This window comes from Amblyraja radiata, chromosome 4 (genome assembly GCF_010909765.2).
Source record: "Amblyraja radiata isolate CabotCenter1 chromosome 4, sAmbRad1.1.pri, whole genome shotgun sequence".
NCBI classification, from domain to species: domain Eukaryota; kingdom Metazoa; phylum Chordata; class Chondrichthyes; order Rajiformes; family Rajidae; genus Amblyraja; species Amblyraja radiata.
The window spans coordinates 49,434,981-49,453,425 of record NC_045959.1 but is presented as its reverse complement, the minus strand read 5'-3'; the positions used below and the strand labels follow the sequence as shown (position 1 = coordinate 49,453,425).

The following is an 18,445-nucleotide window of genomic DNA, read 5'->3' as shown; positions in this document are numbered from 1 at the left end:
AGAATATTGATATTAACATAAATAATTTCTTACCGAGACTTGTCGACATCACCATTATTTTGTCTCTGTATTTGGCTTTTTGGCATACAGGATTTCCACTCAGATTCAGATACCAGAGTCTTGGCCATTGGTTTAATACATATTCCAGTTCCTGGATTAGAGAACAAATAAATAAATACATTTTAAAACGTAACACCTTGAACTCATTTTACGCCTAGGTTTATTAACATTTCTATTTTGTAACATTCTTCACAAATAGTCTAACATTTAAAAGTGCAAATAGAATGTTGACAAGTACAAATAAATAATCTCTTTTATATTATTTATACAATGCAAATATAATGTGCAGACAAAAAATAAGATGCATCGTAAGAAGCTGCAAAAGTAAACAATGTGTGCTTACTTAATAAAAGGTATTAACGCAAGGCAAGACTTTGTTAAATAATCAATTCCACATTGCATGAAGTACAAGAACAAGCTTTTAACATTATTACATATATTCTAAATATCACATAAATAATATCTTGGTGTTATTTTATTTCACGTCTTTTTTGTGGTTCTAAATAAAACGTTAAGAAGGCCACAAAGTATAAATAATCATATTTGTTCATCTTTGAACAAAACCTACCTAAAGACTTGGGTGATTTCACTGACAGTTAATTCAATTTCAACCAGTCAACTATTTCAAAAACTGTGTTTATCTAACTGACTATTAGTCCTAGTGGAAATATAATTACCCTTTGGACTTGGTTTTATTGCACATTGCCTTTCTACCTCTAATAAAGCGGTTCCACTTTCCAACTATTCGATAATCAGTCCTAAAGGGACCTTCTTCAGAATGGGGGTTTCTTTTGCTTTGATAAATGAACATGTCAAACTCGTCACTCAGAGGTCTGCCATAAAATACTCAAGAGCAAATTATATTCAAGGCACGAGCATCAACTGCCTCAACAGACACTCCAACAGACCTTATTTTCAGCTAATGATGGCTAGTTATGAACCTGTATTTGACCACTGTGCTCCAATCTTTATCTTGCTGTCTTGCTCAACTCCACTAACTGTGTCTGCAGACACCAATTTGTCAACCAGCTGACAGTCTGTCATAATCTATTTAAGAAAATCTATATATTTGTTTTGCTTTTCCAGACTAAATTGTGAGCAGAATAAAAATTTATCTTTTCTGATAAAATCCATGGCCAATCAATTATGTGCCAAGATTTTATATTTTTATTATATTGAAGAAAATACCAACAATCAAAGCACGACCCTCAGTAATTAATTATAAATTGCAATGTTTCTCACTACTGAAAAAGAAGTTATTATCAAGTTAAATGTTTACTTGTTTTATCACATAGCTCTTCACAATATGTGTTAGGAAAAACATCTTTTTAATTCAGAAAACTATTTATTTAAAACAATTGATCTACATTTAAGATCACAAAATACTTTGCAATAAAACATTCCAATTGTTTTCATATTAATTTTAAATATGTTTGATATAGGACAACATCCAGGAGACAATTAACCCATTAAGTAAATCCATTCAGAATCTATGTATAACTATTTCATAGACTTTTCTCCAACGTGATTTATTAATCACCTGATTTACAGAATGCTAAATTATTTGCCCCTTTCTTCCAATAAAAATGCCATCCTTTGCCCAAACTCCTTATTCCCCTGTCCTCTTTACCGCACTCCTTACTTCCAACCTTCTCTTCCTGCTCCCTTATTCCCTTATATCTGCTTCCCTCAAGAATAATTATTTCTGTCACCTACAGTTTATTTGTTGTCTTGACTTACTGAATGCAACACCATGGGAAATATGCAAGTAATATATTGAAACTCACAAATAGTGCTGTTAGAACATAATAAAGTGTACTTTACATTTTTAAAATATAATCTGACAAATATAAAACATACTTGTTTTAGCTTTTCAAATTTTGAGCAAATGTAGAGAAAAGGTATAATCAACAAAAGTTTATAATTTTAAGAGTAAGAGAAATTAACACCTAAAGAAATCCAACAATGAGATAAGGGAGCCATTCCAAAGACATTATGGCTGAGAAATACTGGGTGTTTAGTTTAGTTTAGAAATACAGCACGGAAAATGGCCCTTCGGCCCACTGAGTATGTGCCGACCAGCGATCCCCGTAAACTTGCACTATCCCTACATACACTTGGGACAATTTTACCATGCCAATTAATCTACAAACATGTACATCTTTGGAGTGTGGGAGGAAACCGGAGAAAACCCATACAGGGTGTCACACAGGGAAAACGTACAAACTCAATACAGACAGCACCCGTAGTCAGGATTGAATCCAGGTCTCTGGCACAGTAAGGCAGCAACTCGACCACTGTGCCACTGTGCTGCCATGCTGGTGGTGCTAATATTATGGAAAACCATTCACAAAGGAGCAGTTATTGCCATTTTCAGGAAGTTTCTGGAAGTGCTTCTTGAGCCTCCTTGCCTAAGAATTGATAAGGTATTGAGGTGACCAGATACCAGATGCGAACAGTAGTGAGCAATGAATATTTCAGTGCTACTTGTAAGAAATTTGGTCGTTCAGGCCACTTTTCCAATAATCCAAAATCTTTTGTACCTTAGTTGAGCTGAACCGCAGTTGTACAGGGTCTTGGTGAGACCACACCTGGAGTATTGCGTACAGTTTTGGTCTCCAAATCTGAGGAAGGACATTATTGCCATAGAGGGAGTGCAGAGAAGGTTCACCAGACTGATTCCTGGGATGTCAGGACTGTCTTATGAAGAAAGACTGGATAGACTTGGTTTATACTCTCTAGAATTTAGGAGATTGAGAGGGGATCTTATAGAAACTTACAAAATTCTTAAGGGGTTGGACAGGCTAGATGCAGGAAGATTGCTCCCGATGTTGGGGAAGTCCAGGACAAGGGGTCACAGCTTAAGGATAAGGGGGAAATCCTTTAAAACCGAGATGAGAAGAACTTTTTTCACACAGAGAGTGGTGAATCTCTGGAACTCCCTGCCACAGAGGGTAGTCAAGGCCAGTCCATTGGCTATATTTAAGAGGGAGTTAGATGTGGCCCTTGTGGCTAAGGGGATCAGAGGGTATGGAGAGAAGGCAGGTACGGGATACTGAGTTGGATGATCAGCCATGATCATATTGAATGGCGGTGCAGGCTCGAAGGGCCGAATGGCCTACTCCTGCACCTAATTTCTATGTTTCTATGTTTCTATGAACTAGCAGATTTTGTAGGCTGAGTTATACAGTGTGAAACCAGGCCTTTTTGCCAAACTCGTCAATGCCGACCAACATGCCCTATCTACACTAGTGCCTGCGTTTGGCCCATATCCCTCTGAATCTATCCTATCCACGCACCTGTTCAAATGTTTCTTAAACATTGTGATACTACCTGCCTCAACTACCTTCTCTGGCAGCTTGTTCTATACATCTATCGCCCTTTGTGTAAAAAAAGTTGCTCTTCAGGTTGCCCACCTCATCTCAAACCTATGTCCTCTGGTTCTCGATTCCCCTACTCTGGGTAAAAGAACCCTAACTCTTCAGGTTCTGAACCCTACTCTGTTATGCTTCTTAAGATTCAAATACACATTTCATTAATTTTTGTAATATTAAATATTATTCCACTTGGGTAGCTTGCAACCTGATGGTATGAACAACCCCCTCCCCCCCATGTAAACAATCTGAAGAAGGATTCCGACCGAAAACTTATGACCTTAAAACGTCAGACAACCACACCTCTTCAACCCTCACCCTGAACACCGGCGTTCCACAGGGCTGTGTGCTGAGCCCTCTCCTCTACTCCCTCTTCACCTACGACTGCACACCTGTACACAGACTGTTTACCCTCCTCCCATCCGGGAAGCACTACAGGTCTCTCCATTGCCGGACGAGCAGGTTCAGGAACAGCTTCTTCCCTGCGGCTGTCACACAACTTAACTCTGCACCTTGGTGATTTACCTTTATATCATGGATCTGATTCTCTTCTGCCATGAATTGGTTCAGGTTCTCAAGACAAGCCAATTCTTTAATCTCGTCAATATTATTCTTCTTGATGTTTAAAACAATCAATGATTTCTGCATAAATGGAAAATAATTCATTGCATTATAATAGAATAGCTTAAGCACAGAAGGAGCCAATTTGTTTCATCAGGTCCACACTGGCTTTTTACCAGAGCTACCCTTTAATTTCACTCATCGGCCCTTTCTCCATAGCCTTACAATTTTTTCTTCACTATATGGCAACCCAAATACCACCGACCTTGGTTGTGTGGCAATAAAATTATTTCTAAAAAAAAAAAAAATATATATCCAATTCCCTTTTGAAGACCACAGCAGACTTACCTCCACCACTTGCATAAAGTTCATTCCAGATTCCTCGTGTTGTCCTTATTTTATTTTACATCTGTGATCTTTAGTACTTGACCCTCCTCCAGAGGGAACAACCTCCCACTATTCACTATGTCCAGACCCCTTGACATTTTATTTACTTCTCAGCCTTTTCTTCTCTGATGAAAATAGTCCTAGACTCTCTCATCTATCTGTATAACTGCAATCCCAGCCTGAGGAATAGTTCTTGTAAATCTTTTCTGGATCTTTTCTAACACCTTCACATCTTTTCTATAATACAGCAACTGGGACTCAACAGAATACTCCAGTTAAGGCTAGGTCAATGTTTTATAAAAAATCCTTATGATTTTCATCCTTTTATACTTCATTTATCTGTAGAAAAAGCAGAGAATTTGGTATGCTATATTATTCTTAAAATGCCCAACATCTTTCCATGATTTGTTCACACATACTACCTAAATCTCCCTGTTCCTGCATCTATTTTAAAACAACATCCTTTATTGCTCCTTTTCATTTTTCCCCTACCAAAATACATTTATTTGCATCTTCCCATTCCACCAGCTGTTTAAATCATGCTACCGTCTAATGCTATTATTTTTGTACTTCATAAAATGCCCAGGTCTGTGTCATCTGCAAATTTAGAAATTGTGAATTGCATACCCTGTATGAGTTATTAGTATAGATCAATAATCCCCCTGGGGATGCTACGATCTACTTACTCCAGTCCAAAAAACACTATTCCTGCACATCTTTGTTGTCTTTTACTTACTTTACATTCTATACTTTCTATGCATGTTATCAGATGTTCCATGTGTGCCAAGTATTTAAACTTTACAAATAAACCTGTTATGTGACAGCTTTTCAAAAGCCTTTTTATGGAAGTCCATAAACATCACATAGACTGCATTATATTAACTCCATCTGATACTTCCTATGGTAATTAAAAATAAATATAACAAATTGGTAAACATTATAGTTTTCCATTTTGTATAAAAGTTGCCCATTTTCTTTTATTTTTCTCCTATCTTCTACAATTGATGTCAGTTACTAAAAATTAAAATAATATAGTAAAATGCAATCAATCAAACCATTAGGAGCCGTAACCATTCAGGTTTAATTTACAATATATGTTATAATAATCATTGCAATCATTAACATAGTAAATACATTAAGCATTTCATAAATAGTAATGCATATTCTGTTTGATTCTAAGCATACATATCATACGGTGAACTATACAAATATCTGAATAAACTCCTAAGAAATAAAAAGAAATAGGTAATGAAATCCATTTGCTAACTCTCCAAAATAAATGGTCACAATATTTACTTCTGACATTTGAAGACTTTGTCAGGGGAGTGCAATTTCATATATTTAATCCTATATATTCCCATTGCCAAAACCAGTTTTAATTCATTCAATACATTTATTAACGGTGTAGCTTGTAGATAAGATGGATATAATTACAAATGAAAATTCACAAAATTACTATAAAACCAAAATAATGAATCTTTCAAATCAATAGTTTAAAATAAAAAAATCTTTCAAAGATCGAACAACAGGACGTGTGTAAATACCAAGAACATGAAAACAATCCTCACAATTTCCACTACCTCAAATAATCTTGGTTTATTATTAGTTTACATTTTGAGGCTGAGACATATCGGTGCTTCTCAAGTCACATGTAGGCAAAATCAGATAAGGATGATAGATTATAGTACTAGACATGACAGTCCAGTAGCATCCAGTCGTCATTACTGACACCAGCCTTTTGTTCTCTTTGTAGGATTTGAATTTGCGTAGACACAAAAAGCTGGAGTAATTCAGCGGGACAGGCAGCATCTCTGGACAGAAGGAATGGGTGACGTTTCGGGTCGAGACCCTTTTTCAGAATTTGCTTGTCTGGATCAATAATCTGGATCACTGGATATTCATCCAAAATGTTAATAACCACAATGTTATTCTCCAAAAATGACACCAAAACCGGAAATTATTCTGTGACAACAGGAGCATAATTATTGTTAATGGAAAGCTTTATTTACAGCTTGCTGCCTAAATATGTAGTAACAATAGATGCCAAATGTGCATGACACTACTGAATGACATGTGCGCACTTCCTTTGTGCTCTGCTCCATTGTGAATGGAAAATAAGAATCAAGTCTCGGAGCAGTATGTGGGTGGAGGAGTGGGCAATGACAATCAAGGAAAGAGGCATTGGAATTTAATGTCCAGTTGTGAGCCAGTGCCTGTCAGGGTCTGTAAAATTTGTAGATTGGAGCCTTCACTCACAGTGGTTTTGCTCCAACCCGGAAGATGCTTCAGTCATTCACAAATACCGAGAGCTGATCATTTTGAAGGCTCTAAATCTATCAAAAATGCAAGCAAACTGGGAGTCTGGTAAGAACAAGGAACTGAAGGAAACTAGTAAATTAAGTAATAGAGAGATGCAAACTGGCTGTGGCGGCGGTGAGGATCAGTGCCGGTGAGTGGACTGTGGGCTCGTCTCTCACACCCTCAGTGGCGTTCTGGGGGGGTTCCGAAGTCGGCTGCGGGAGGTGCCCCAGGGCACAGAGCCTGAACAGTGACTGCAGGAGGCGAGGGGACGGTGCACCCACAGGTCAAGGTGTCAGGGGATCGCTGGGATCCGTTGCTGCTGGAGGCACCAAGTCGGACGTGCGATTGGATCAGACGCGGCTTGCAGCAGCACAGAGGTAGAACAGCAGTGGAGGACACGAACAGCATTGGCAGACCAGACCAACCCCTGCAACACTGATCCACTGATCCAAGACAACAGGCCTTTAAGGCCAAGATAAGACTGTACTCTTAAAACTTGAAGGGCACAAGTTGGCACCAGAAACATGGCGAGTCTTTTGTACTGCAGCGGTGAAGTCTATTATTCTTACAATTGTTGCACCTTTGTACTCATCTATGATTTTGCTTATCTATAGTATAATTTTACCGGATTGTATGCAAAACAAAGAATTTCACAGCACTTAGGTACACATGACAATAAAGTATTAGTCAATCATTGTGTAAAGTAAATGTACAGTGATTTACCGTGGTATCAAGAAATCCCATACAGTTGGAAGTACAATTTTCTATGAAATGGTAAATCGGGATTTCATAATCAAATCTCTAGGCACTTTAAATCTGTCTACCACATCAAATTGTGCTTATTAAGACTTATAATTCCACAATTTTAGAGCTTTAAGCCAAAAACGAAGTCAAAAATCATTGTAATTGTAACAACTATTTACCTTTAGAGACTGGAGAGTCCTAGGATCAAATAATAGTTTCTCCCCAAGTGGAAGACGCTGATTCTCTAAGTGCAACTCTCGAAGTTCTGTTAATCCCTCAAGCTCTTCCACTACTGAAATACAATTGCCACCGAGATACCTACATGTAAAATGAAATGTATATCTCTATAATAAAGTATATTGTATAAAGAGGATTCTCAACTATTCCAGTGGATTAAATGCTGACATATTGTTACGGGTTATAAAAGACACATGAATCAAGCAACATGTCACAGGCCACCAAATGTATTGTATTCAAAAATTCTATTGCATATGCAAGGCATTGTAAACAGCAGGACAGAATATCTATGCTTTGTGCACACCTCTTAGAAAGTAATGGTCAATGCGAGGCCATGCACCAAGCTCTCTCGGGCACTTTTTCCTGCCTTGGTGGATCTTGAGACCCTTCTCTGAAGTTATCTTTTCCCAGCCACAGATGCAACTTCGTAGCTTATGTCTTACTGCTGCTGCTCTGTCAATTGCTGTGCTAGTTATAATACTCATAGTCGATTCCGTTCCTAGGTCTGTTGCCGTGTGGTCTGTCGATGAGACATCTTGCGCCCCCCGCTCTCGCAGACTCAAGTTCAAGGGGTATTCTTTGTCTTGTCTTTTTCGTTGCAATATATGGGTGGATCCAAAACGCTGATTAGCGATGGATCCTGCTGGCATGAGGAGCTAGCCCATGCCAGCCCCGGTGGGGTCTATTCCCTCCGGTCAGCAGTCTCTCCAGGCCGTCACTAGGTCTTTCCCTGGTTGTCAGCTGCCCTTTTGCAGAGGTCACTGACTTGATCCAGATGTTCAGATTGATTAGTAGTACTGGGTGTTATAATCCCTAATATTCACTACAATTGACATTCTTGGGTGAATTTGCTAACAATCAGACACATCTTCAGTTGTGTACCTCAACGTCACTGGGTGAATTAATCATTCTGCACAAAAATTTAGTTGGAGCTTCACTGTCATATGAAGGAAACCAACATTCTTCGAAGTACAATTTTCTATAAAATATTAAACTGATGATGGATGTAAAGGATCCTGTGATTACATTCAAAGAAGAAGAGTGAAGTTACTCTAGTTTCCTGACTAATGTTTATACAATGAATATCACTGGAATAATTCATTTCTTTCATTGCTTTTCGTGAGAGCTTCATTCAAATTGCTTGCATTATTTCTCTATATTGCACAATGACTGGACCTCAAATGTACGTAATTAGAACATGGTACAATACAGCACAGGAATAGGTCCTTCAGCTCACAATTTCTGTGCTGATCATGATGCCAAATTAAACTAACCCCAGCTACCTGCACATGGTCAAAATTTTTCCAATCCTGTATTTTCAATTGACTGACGTAATGCCTCTTAAATGTCAGTATTGTGTCTGCTTTCACCAGTCCCCCCCCCCCCCCCCCCCCCCACCACCCACCCACCATCCCCACATTGCCACCAGGCATTTCGGGTACCTACCACTCTCTGTAAAAACAAAACTGCCTCACGCTTCTCTTTTAACTTTCTTCTCTCACCATAAAGCTGGTGGGTCATAAGAGATGCTTTGCTAAAACTAGTGGTTCCTGGCTTTGATTAAACAGGACAAAATATTGCTCTAATTATATTTTAAAAGAAACAAAATTTAAGATTAGCTTACAATTTGGATAGGTTTTGTAACAAAGAGAGATTTGCGATATGCGTGATGTTATTGTTCTGCAGATACAGATGGGTGAGATTAAAGGCAAAGCCTAAATTATGAATCCGTGTGATGTTATTATCATATAAATATAAGACAGATAGGTTCTTGCATGCAGAGAGATCATCCTGAAACAAAAAAAGTTAAAGCATAAAAAACAATGTAAATCAATGTAATCTCACCTTGAATCAGAAATATTCTGATGCACTTTCTAGTTTTAAACATCCTCTGTATATGTCAACAATTTTATACTAAAATGGCAGAAATATATATCTATATATGTATTACCATGTAGGATACTAATGCTACATATACTGAACAGAAAGAAAAAAACTAAACAATGATGTCTTGCTTTAAAACTAAGCTAAGAGAAGATGGATGAGACCAGTGCACCAGATGTTATTTACATGGACTTTCCAGAAAAGAACAGGTAAAAGATTACAAAACAAAATGTAACCTCATAGAATGAAAGAAGCAGTAGCACCCTGAATATAAAATTAGTAAAGGAAGGTTGAAAGTAATGGGTGCATTACATTCAAAGGAAAGAAGTAAAGTGATAGCCAGATAGGTCAGTACTAAAGTGTCGGAGTAACTCAGCAGGTCAGACAGCAACTGTGGAGAAAAAGGATGGGTGACGCTTCGAGTTGGGAACTCTCTTCAGATTGAAAGTGGAGTGGAGGGAACTGAGGCAGAAAAAGGCAGAACAGAGTAGGGCCAGCAACAGAAGACCTAGGAAGGGTAGAGCCCATTGTTGACTGGGGAAGAGGTGATAACGGAGGGATACAAAGATGCAAACAGAGGAACTAGTAGGATGACTTGGTGGGGGAGGTCAGGAGGAGAGGGAATACAGGGGTTACTTGAAATTAGAGAAATCAATATTTATACCACTAGGTAGTAATCTGCCGGAGTGAAATATGATGTACTGTTCCTCCAATTTACCTGTGGCCTCACTCTGAGAGTGGAAGTAGCCCAGGACAGAAAGATCAGTATGGGAATGAGATGGGGAGTTAAAATGTTTGTCAACCGGGAGATTGCATAGGCTTAAACGGACTGAGCACAGGTGTTCGGCGAAACGATCGCTCAGTCTGCACTTGGTCTCGCCGATATATAGAAGCCCACACCGAGAACAGTGGATACATTAGATGAGGTTGGAGGAGGTGCAAGTGAACCTCTGCTCACCTGAAAGGACTGACGGAGACCTTTGAATGGAGTTGAAAGGAGAAGGTATAAGAACAGATGTTGCATCTCCTGCGGTTGCAGGGGAAAGTTCCTGGGGAGAGGAGATTTGGGTGGGAAGGGATGAGTGAACCAAGGAATTGCGGAGGGAATGGTCTGTGCGGAAAGCAGAAAGGGTGGAGATGGAAAGATGTGACTAGTGGTGGGATCCCGATAGAGGTGGCAAAAATGTTGGAGGATGATGTGTTGTACGCGATGGCTGGTAGGGTGAAAGGTGAGGACTAGGGAGACTTTGTTCCTGTTATGACTGGGAGGGGGGGGGAGCAAGAGTGGAACAACAGGATACAGAGGAGATGCGTGTGAGGGCCTCATCTGTGAGAGAAGAGGGGGACCCCTCTCCCTAAAGTATAAGGACATCTTGGATGACCTAGTATGGAACACTCATCTTGGGAGCAGATGTGGCGGAGACAGAGGAATCTGGAGTAGAGGGAGTAGATAGACACAAAAAAACCGGAGTAACTCAGCGGGTCAAACAGCACCTATGGAGAAAAGAAATAGGTGACGTTTTGGGTCGAGACCCTTCTTCAGACTGACCAGTTTTCAGTCTAGATAGCTGTGGGAGACAGTAGGTTTGTAATAGGTTTGCACATAGACATCTAAATGAACTTTGGATCTATAATGCTTCATGCTTTTTGGGTTCCCTAAACTACTTTAGATTTCAATTGAGGGAAAAGAGTGAGGAGTGAAAAGTGCTAATCACAAACAAATCGCAGATCAGCTTTGGAAACACCGCTTTATGGCTTTGGCATTAATGCAACTTAAACCATCAATTTCAGATTATTAAGTTATATTTTAAATACATACATGTACATCAAAGACCAAGAAAATAGCATGGTCTTAATCAAAAATATACTCACAATTTCATCAATATTTTTGTTTGAAAAATTTATGTGCGTCAATTTTCTTAAATACTGTTCCAAAGGTTCATCTCTTCTGTTCTTTACGTGTAGATTACTTTTTGCAATTAAATCCACTGTCAGTCGAACCATGCTGGGACTGAACTTATGAAGCTATTTCACTGCAGGTTTGTGTCCGAGTTCTTAATTATTTAAATAAAAAGATCAAATTCCACCCTGGAAGTAATTAAAGAGACAATTATTCCATAATGCAAACACTACATTTGGACACAGAAATACAGAAAGTACAAATCAAATTTGATGGAGTCAGTGGGGAAATTGTCCTTCTTCCAGGTAATTTTTAATTTATACAATTTTAATTATCTCGAAGCATAAAACACACTCATATCTGGCTATTTGTTGATAAATGTTTGGGAAATCATGTTCTTCAGCATTTTACCATTTAAGAGAGTACATCCTCTTAAGTGAAAGTAACATTGGGACACATAAAACACACTGAAAAAAATCAAGCATACTTAAAGGAAAGATAAATCCGTTGAACTTGCATCTCTGACAGGTTGTTTCAAAGATAATGTGTGTTTCACGACACATTATAGCAGGGGTCTCCAAACTATGGTTTGCGGGCCAAACCCGGCCCGCCACGAGATTTTGTCCGGCCCGCAGCAAGCTCTTAACACGTTCCGTGCGGCGGGCTATTTAGCGGGTTCTGTGGTAGCACAGGAACTTACACGTCAGTTTGCCGTAGGCTATCAAGTTGAGGGTTTGTGTGCAGCTGCTGACAGGTTACCTTCGATGGCCCCGGGGAGACAGTGAAGATCGGCGAGTGTGTGTGAATATGTGTGTGTGTGTGTGTGTGTGTGTGTGTGTGCATGTGTGTGTCTGTGTGTGTGCATGTGTGTGAATATGTGTGTGTGTGAGTGAGTGTACGGCCCGCAAAAATGTGCCACATATATAATGTGGCCCTCATGCTGTAAAGTTTGGAAGCCCCTGCATTATAGTGATGATCTTCCATAAATTCTAGAACAATTCCGGTGGCTGGAAGATAGCAACTGTAGCAGTGATATGTAGGAAGGAGAGAAAGAAATAGGGAACAATGTTTTTATCCATTCTGACACTAACTCTCTCATTCCATGAATGCCATTTCTACTGATGAGCATTTTGCATGGGACTTCATGCCTGCTTTCCCTATTATTAACTTTTTTTTTGTCCGTGATTGTTGCTTCCGAAAGCACCCTAACTGGGTAGCTTAAAGTTGCCTGGCACATTCTTAACCTCTTTTTTAACAAAACCTTTGCACTTGCCATTCTTCAATCCTCTGTAATCTTCCTGGAAGGAATGGGAGATAATGGCAGTCTTTGCAATTCCTACACAAGTCACCTTAGAAACCGAAGGGTGCATCTGACCAGTTGGCTTAATTCCATTGGGCAGTGAGCCTTTTATATAATCTCCTTTTAATTTAACTTCATCAATTATTTCTACTTCCTATTGTGAGACAGATGCAAATTGATCCTGATGCATTTCAGCCTTATCCTTTGCCATAATCAACCCCAGTTTCCTTACTAACACTTAATATTTACAAGCCAGTAAAAAGCTTTTGAGTTTTGTTTTATGTTAATTCCCATTTTATTCTCAATTTTTTTCATTAGCCATCTTATTTTTATTTTGAGCTCTTTTCTCAATTTGAAATATTCAGCCATTTTCACACGAGTTGGTCACTCATCATGCACCACTTTTGTTTTAATTTATTTTCTTCCATTGAAATTCGCAGTCATTTTTGTCATCCAGAAAGCTCATGCTTTGGTTTCTCTGCATTTCTTACTTGTGGGGACGTAGCACGCAGCTGTTCTCAAGTTATCATTGTTTTAAAGATCTTTCCTATTCTGTGTTTAAGAGGGAACTGCAGATGCTGGAAAATCGAAGGTACACAAAAATGCTGGAGAAACTCAGCGGGTACAGCAGCATCTATGGAGCGAAGGAGATAGGCAATGTTTCGGGCCGAAACCCTTCTTCCTATTCTGTTGCAGTTTTACTTGCCAATTGTTAATTCCACTTAATCCTGGCCAGATCCAATTTCACACCATTAAAGTTAGTCATCCTCTAACTACATTGCTCCTCAGGCTTTTGCATCACCAGTCAAAACTTCATGATAAATAATCACTATTCTCTCAATTTTTACTCAGCCTTGGAAATTCAGAATTTGACCTTGATCAGCCCGCACCACTTCAAACAGATACCGTCTCCTGAAAAACATGTAACAATCTGCAGCAGGAATGTCAGACAATGAGTATCAGCTGCTCAACCATGCTGCAAGTAAGAATTTCATTGTTCTCTCTGGGACATATGACAATAAAACACCATTGACTCCTGAAGAAGGGTCCCAATGCAAAATGTCACCTAACCATGTTCTCCAGAGATGCTGCCAGCCTGCTGAGTTATTCCAGTATTTTGTGGGGTTTTTTTGTAAACCAACATCTACAGTTCCTTGTGTCATCATTTTAAAATCTTTTATTTTAGCCTAATGTACCAATGCTTCTCCTTTTATTGTGCTTACCTCTGGCTAGCAGTTTGATAAAGAGCCACCAGCAACATCCTCCTTACAGATGAACTCGATTCCAACTTCTGTGTCTGTATATTGAAATATAATGGTCAGCAACTCGCTGAAGATCAGACACTAGGCTAAGAATCTCCTTATCTGCTGCTAGATTTATCACTGGGTCCAATGGCAGCGTATAAACATCCTGAGCTGAGGTGCAATTTGCATTTGGCTTTATTCCAGCCTTTTGTGCACACCTTTTGATTAAAAGGAAGTCTGCTTTTTTGGTTTGGTTTTAATTAATTTTGAGTAGTCCATTTAAAAAACCTTTTATTCATTTAAATGTTTAAAACGGATTAGGAAGATTTGAAATGTCTTTGATTATGTGGGGCTTTTAAGAATAGCTCATAGTCCTTTGAATGGTAATAAAAGAACATTAGTAGATTTCACAACACTTCAGAATTCAACATCTGGGATCCAGTATCTGCCTGGACCTACACTTAATTTTTAGTTTACTAATTTAAGTTGTGACTAAATTAAAATGTTAGATTCATTTCATATTAAGGTTTTTAGCTCCCTGTCCTAATTGAAAACCATACATCTGCCGGCTGGTGTCTGTAATGCCACACTGTCACATTTTCCCCGTTTTGAGAATTTTAAAGAGTTTGCTCACACTTTTTCAAACTCACCCTCTTAACATCCCAAACCTTATATTCAGCCTCTCGTTTTCATCTCTTTAAACTCAAACTCTCACCCCCTTGCTCCTTCAACCAGGCCTCATACATCTTTCTTCTCATTATCTTCCTCTTTTAACTTGTTCACTTATTCTCATGCTCTTTATAGTTGGTTTCTCCCAATCTAATATCAAAGGCTAGGAAGTAGAGAACAAAAATAATAGATTGTTTCAGTTTGGTTGATATTTATTAGTTTTGTGCTGTAGGGATAAATATTGGGCACTTACCAATTCACAATTTGCATTAGTGACAAATGAATAAACAAAATTAATTGATAAAGTAGAGGTTGTGCGGATATAAATAATCTGCAAAAAGATAAGCAAACAAGCACAAATGTGCATATAATGTGAGAAAGTGAAATTATACATTTTGTTTGGAAGAATGTTTTTTAATTGGTAAAAAAACAGAACAGACTGGATAAATTGTATATTTTCCAGTTGGAACTGAAAACTAAGGCTCCACCCACATATCACCTTTTGACAGTTCATGCTATCAGAGGCCTTTTCCTCTTATCAATTATCTCTGATGATCAGAGGTATTTGGAGATTTTTCAAAAATATATATTTTTAAACATACTTTTAAAGTTAAAAGTAATTAGAAACATAGTTTTTATGCAAATTAACTAAAAACATTAAAATTAATTAAAATGAAATTTTGAAAGAACTTTCATTAACTTACCAGTACAGTAAAGATCACAAGCGCGTTCAAATGAATGGGTCACACTGGGCATGCCAACTAAGGCTACTGTTAAATTAAGCCAGATACTGACTGATAAGTCCAAAGGAAACCTACATGAGGATAAAATGCAAACTTCACACGTTAATATCGGAGGTTAGAATCAAATGACAGATCACTATGGGACAACTACACTGTCTGCAACCTTATTGTGCAACCCATATACCTGCATTGATCTACAGCAAATTCTGTACTACTACGCCTGCCAAAACATACTGCCATACTGACACTTGCATCGCAGCTGGCTGATATTTCTGTCGTAAATCACCCGCTAACCTTCAGTAAAATCTAGCCAATCGTAACATGCAGATCATCTCTTCTTTGTTAACTCATCTCAATTGCTGGACGATGTGGTTTGTGCAACAATACAACATTATCTTCATATCTGGGATGAGAAAAACTGCTCAATTTTAACTTCAGATTACAGAATAATAATTTCTGATCAATGTGCATGCATCAGAACATAAGATCCAGTCAATTGAGCTTAGATCCAAACAGAGTATGAACCTTCCCCATCTGAGGGAATACTAAGAAGACATAATAAAGTGTTAAAAACCTATTACACGTGGCTGGAAAAATAATGTGGTCTCATGTACACTGGAGAAAGCAAAGACAAATTGGGAGATTCTTTTTGTGGAAGTTGTGACCTGTCGCAAGGACCAGACGCCTAGCCTGCTCAGCCTCTCCCTATAGCTCAGGCCATCGAATTCTTGCAACATCCTTGTAAATTTTCTCTGCTTGCTCTACTCCTCATACACCAATGATCATGTAGACAAGTACAATGACAACTCGATCTGCAAATAACTGTTGTTAACCAATTGACACCCATGATGAGCTGAGGTATAGGAAAGAGATCGAGAACCTTGTGTCATGGTGTCAGGGCAATAACCTAGTCCTTAATATCAGCAAGACTAAAGAGTTGTGATCTAAGGAAGTGAGAGGATGAATGTAACCCTGTCCTCATCAACGGAGCTGCTGTAGAAATGGTGAACGGCTTCAAGTTCATCCATATCATCTGCAATTGAATCGGGTTTCTTCTATCTGCAGTGATCAAAAGAATGCATGAATGTATTTATTCTCTTAGATGATTCGGCATGTCCATGAAAGTTATTTTGAACTTGTATAAATGCACTATAGAAAGTATTTTGATTGGATACATCTCATCCTGGCATGTCAACTGTTCTGCTCTTGACCACCTAAATCTACAAACAGTGCTGAACCTAGGCCAGTCCATCACAGCTCATCAGTTTCCTCCATCGAGTCCAACTTCAGTGTGCTGCATCAGCAAGGTTAGAAGTATCATCATCATCACCATCACCATCATTCCTTTTCCGGCCTTCTTTGTGAAGATACAGGAGCTTGGTAGCTTGAACGCCCAGACTTAAGACCAGTTTCTTCCCTTCTGCTGTCTGATTCCTGAACCAATCACCCCATGCAGGATGTGCTACCAGTATTCTTAACTCTACCTCTTTCGTTATTCTGTTTATTCTACTTTAGCATTCTTTTGCACTACAATCTTGCACCATTCTACTATTTTACACTGATCATTTTATTTATTGTTGTATTTATCATTACTGAAATACATGGTTTATTTTGTGAGCATCCTGTGAAAAAGCAATTTCATTACTCTCTGGGGTATATGATAATAAACTAATTCCAGCTGAATCTGAGGTGCGGGAAATGGATGAGAGATGAGTGGGGATTTGTTTTCTGAAAATAAAAGGACATATCAAATGTTCAGGATATGCGGAAGCCCAGAGAATGTGATAGTGCCTTCAGAAAAGAGGATGGGAGCATGGTTAGTCTAGGGAGTCAGTGTGTTTGTAGAAAAACATCTGTGTAGTTCACATCGGCAAATACGTTGTTTAGTGGTTAGGAAAAGAGGAGTTTGCCTGAAGTCAGCTCAAGTTTTCGCAAACGTTTGCAAGGGATCATATTGACCCAAAACAGCGCGCACACGCTGCCATCTGAAGAAGGGTCTCGACCCGAAACGTCACCCATTCCTTCTCTCCAGAGATGCTGCTGGTCCCGCTGAGTTACTCCAGCATTTTGTGTCTCTTTATTTGAAAGATTGATTGAAAGATACTGCATGGGAACAGGCTCTTCGGCCCACAGAGTCCACACCCACTATCGATCACTCGTTCACATCACACTAGTTCTATATTAGATCCACTTTCTCATCTACTTGCCACGCACTGACGAAGGGGCAACTTACAGAAGCCAAATTAACTTACAAACCCGCACGTCTTTGGCATGTGAGCGGAATCCGAAGGGAATGGGTTGGCCGTGGAAACTCCACACAGACAGCACCCGAGGTGAGGATCGAACCCGGGTCTCTGCCGCTGCACCGCCCCCAACCCGCCATCACTCTGCCGCCTGTGGTTCATTCGCTGAACTTACCGGGAACCAGCAACCAGCGTCGGGCCGGCGCACGTTAACCCGCTGGATGAGCAGCTGCACAAGTCTACGGGAAGAGGAGCCACGCAGCTCTTTAAACACACCGAATGGTTAAAAGGAGGGAGCGAGGGAGGTGGCGCCCAGCTGGCAGGGCGGCTGCAGCCCACTAACCCGGCGGTAACCCGGCGGCGACCGTTACCAACCGTTACCAACGCTCCAGCGTTTGAAAGCTGGCGGCTGAGGCTGCGGCGGTTGCCATGGGAGACGCCCCGTGCCTCCCGGAAACGGTTGTCCCGGAAAAAGGCGACGCGACTCACATCGGTCCGCCTCTCACAAGTCGCGAAGGAGCCACAGATCAGCGATGGGGCCCAGTTCAAGAGAGTCGGGAGTGTTTTATTGTCATGTGTCCCAGATAAAACAATGACATTCTTACTTGCCGCCGCACAACAGAATACGTAAACATAGTACATGTAAACGATATAATAAACGAGAAAAAAAGTACAGTGTGTGTATACATACATACGTCGTTACCCATTCCTTCTCTCCAGAGATGCTGCCTGTCCCGTGAGTTACTCCAGCATTTTGTGTCTACCTCCGATTTAAACCAGCATCTGCAGTTCTTTCCT

At 39.6% G+C, this 18,445-nt stretch overlaps 1 protein-coding gene across 4 annotated transcripts in view; it reads right to left on the bottom strand.

Moving 5' to 3' along the window:
* ppp1r42 (protein phosphatase 1 regulatory subunit 42) overlaps positions 1 to 18,093 on the bottom strand; it is a 61,200-nt gene extending 43,107 nt beyond the window's left edge. Inside the window, exons 1-8 of one of the 4 annotated variants that reach the window (XM_033019369.1) lie at positions 17,991 to 18,093; positions 15,366 to 15,475; positions 13,972 to 14,045; positions 11,421 to 11,636; positions 9,289 to 9,455; positions 7,607 to 7,745; positions 3,960 to 4,076; positions 34 to 151 (exon numbers count right to left, since the gene is read on the bottom strand). In XM_033019369.1, the coding sequence (XP_032875260.1) occupies positions 34 to 151; positions 3,960 to 4,076; positions 7,607 to 7,745; positions 9,289 to 9,455; positions 11,421 to 11,552 (673 nt within the window). In that variant the 5' untranslated portion in view covers positions 11,553 to 11,636; positions 13,972 to 14,045; positions 15,366 to 15,475; positions 17,991 to 18,093. Of the gene's footprint in view, positions 1 to 33; positions 152 to 3,959; positions 4,077 to 7,606; positions 7,746 to 9,288; positions 9,456 to 11,420; positions 11,637 to 13,971; positions 14,046 to 14,642; positions 14,913 to 15,365; positions 15,476 to 17,822 lie in introns of those variants that run through there. The other 3 variants (XM_033019368.1, XM_033019370.1, XM_033019371.1) reach the window with 3 other exon arrangements.
* Positions 18,094 to 18,445: the final 352 nt, after the last annotated feature.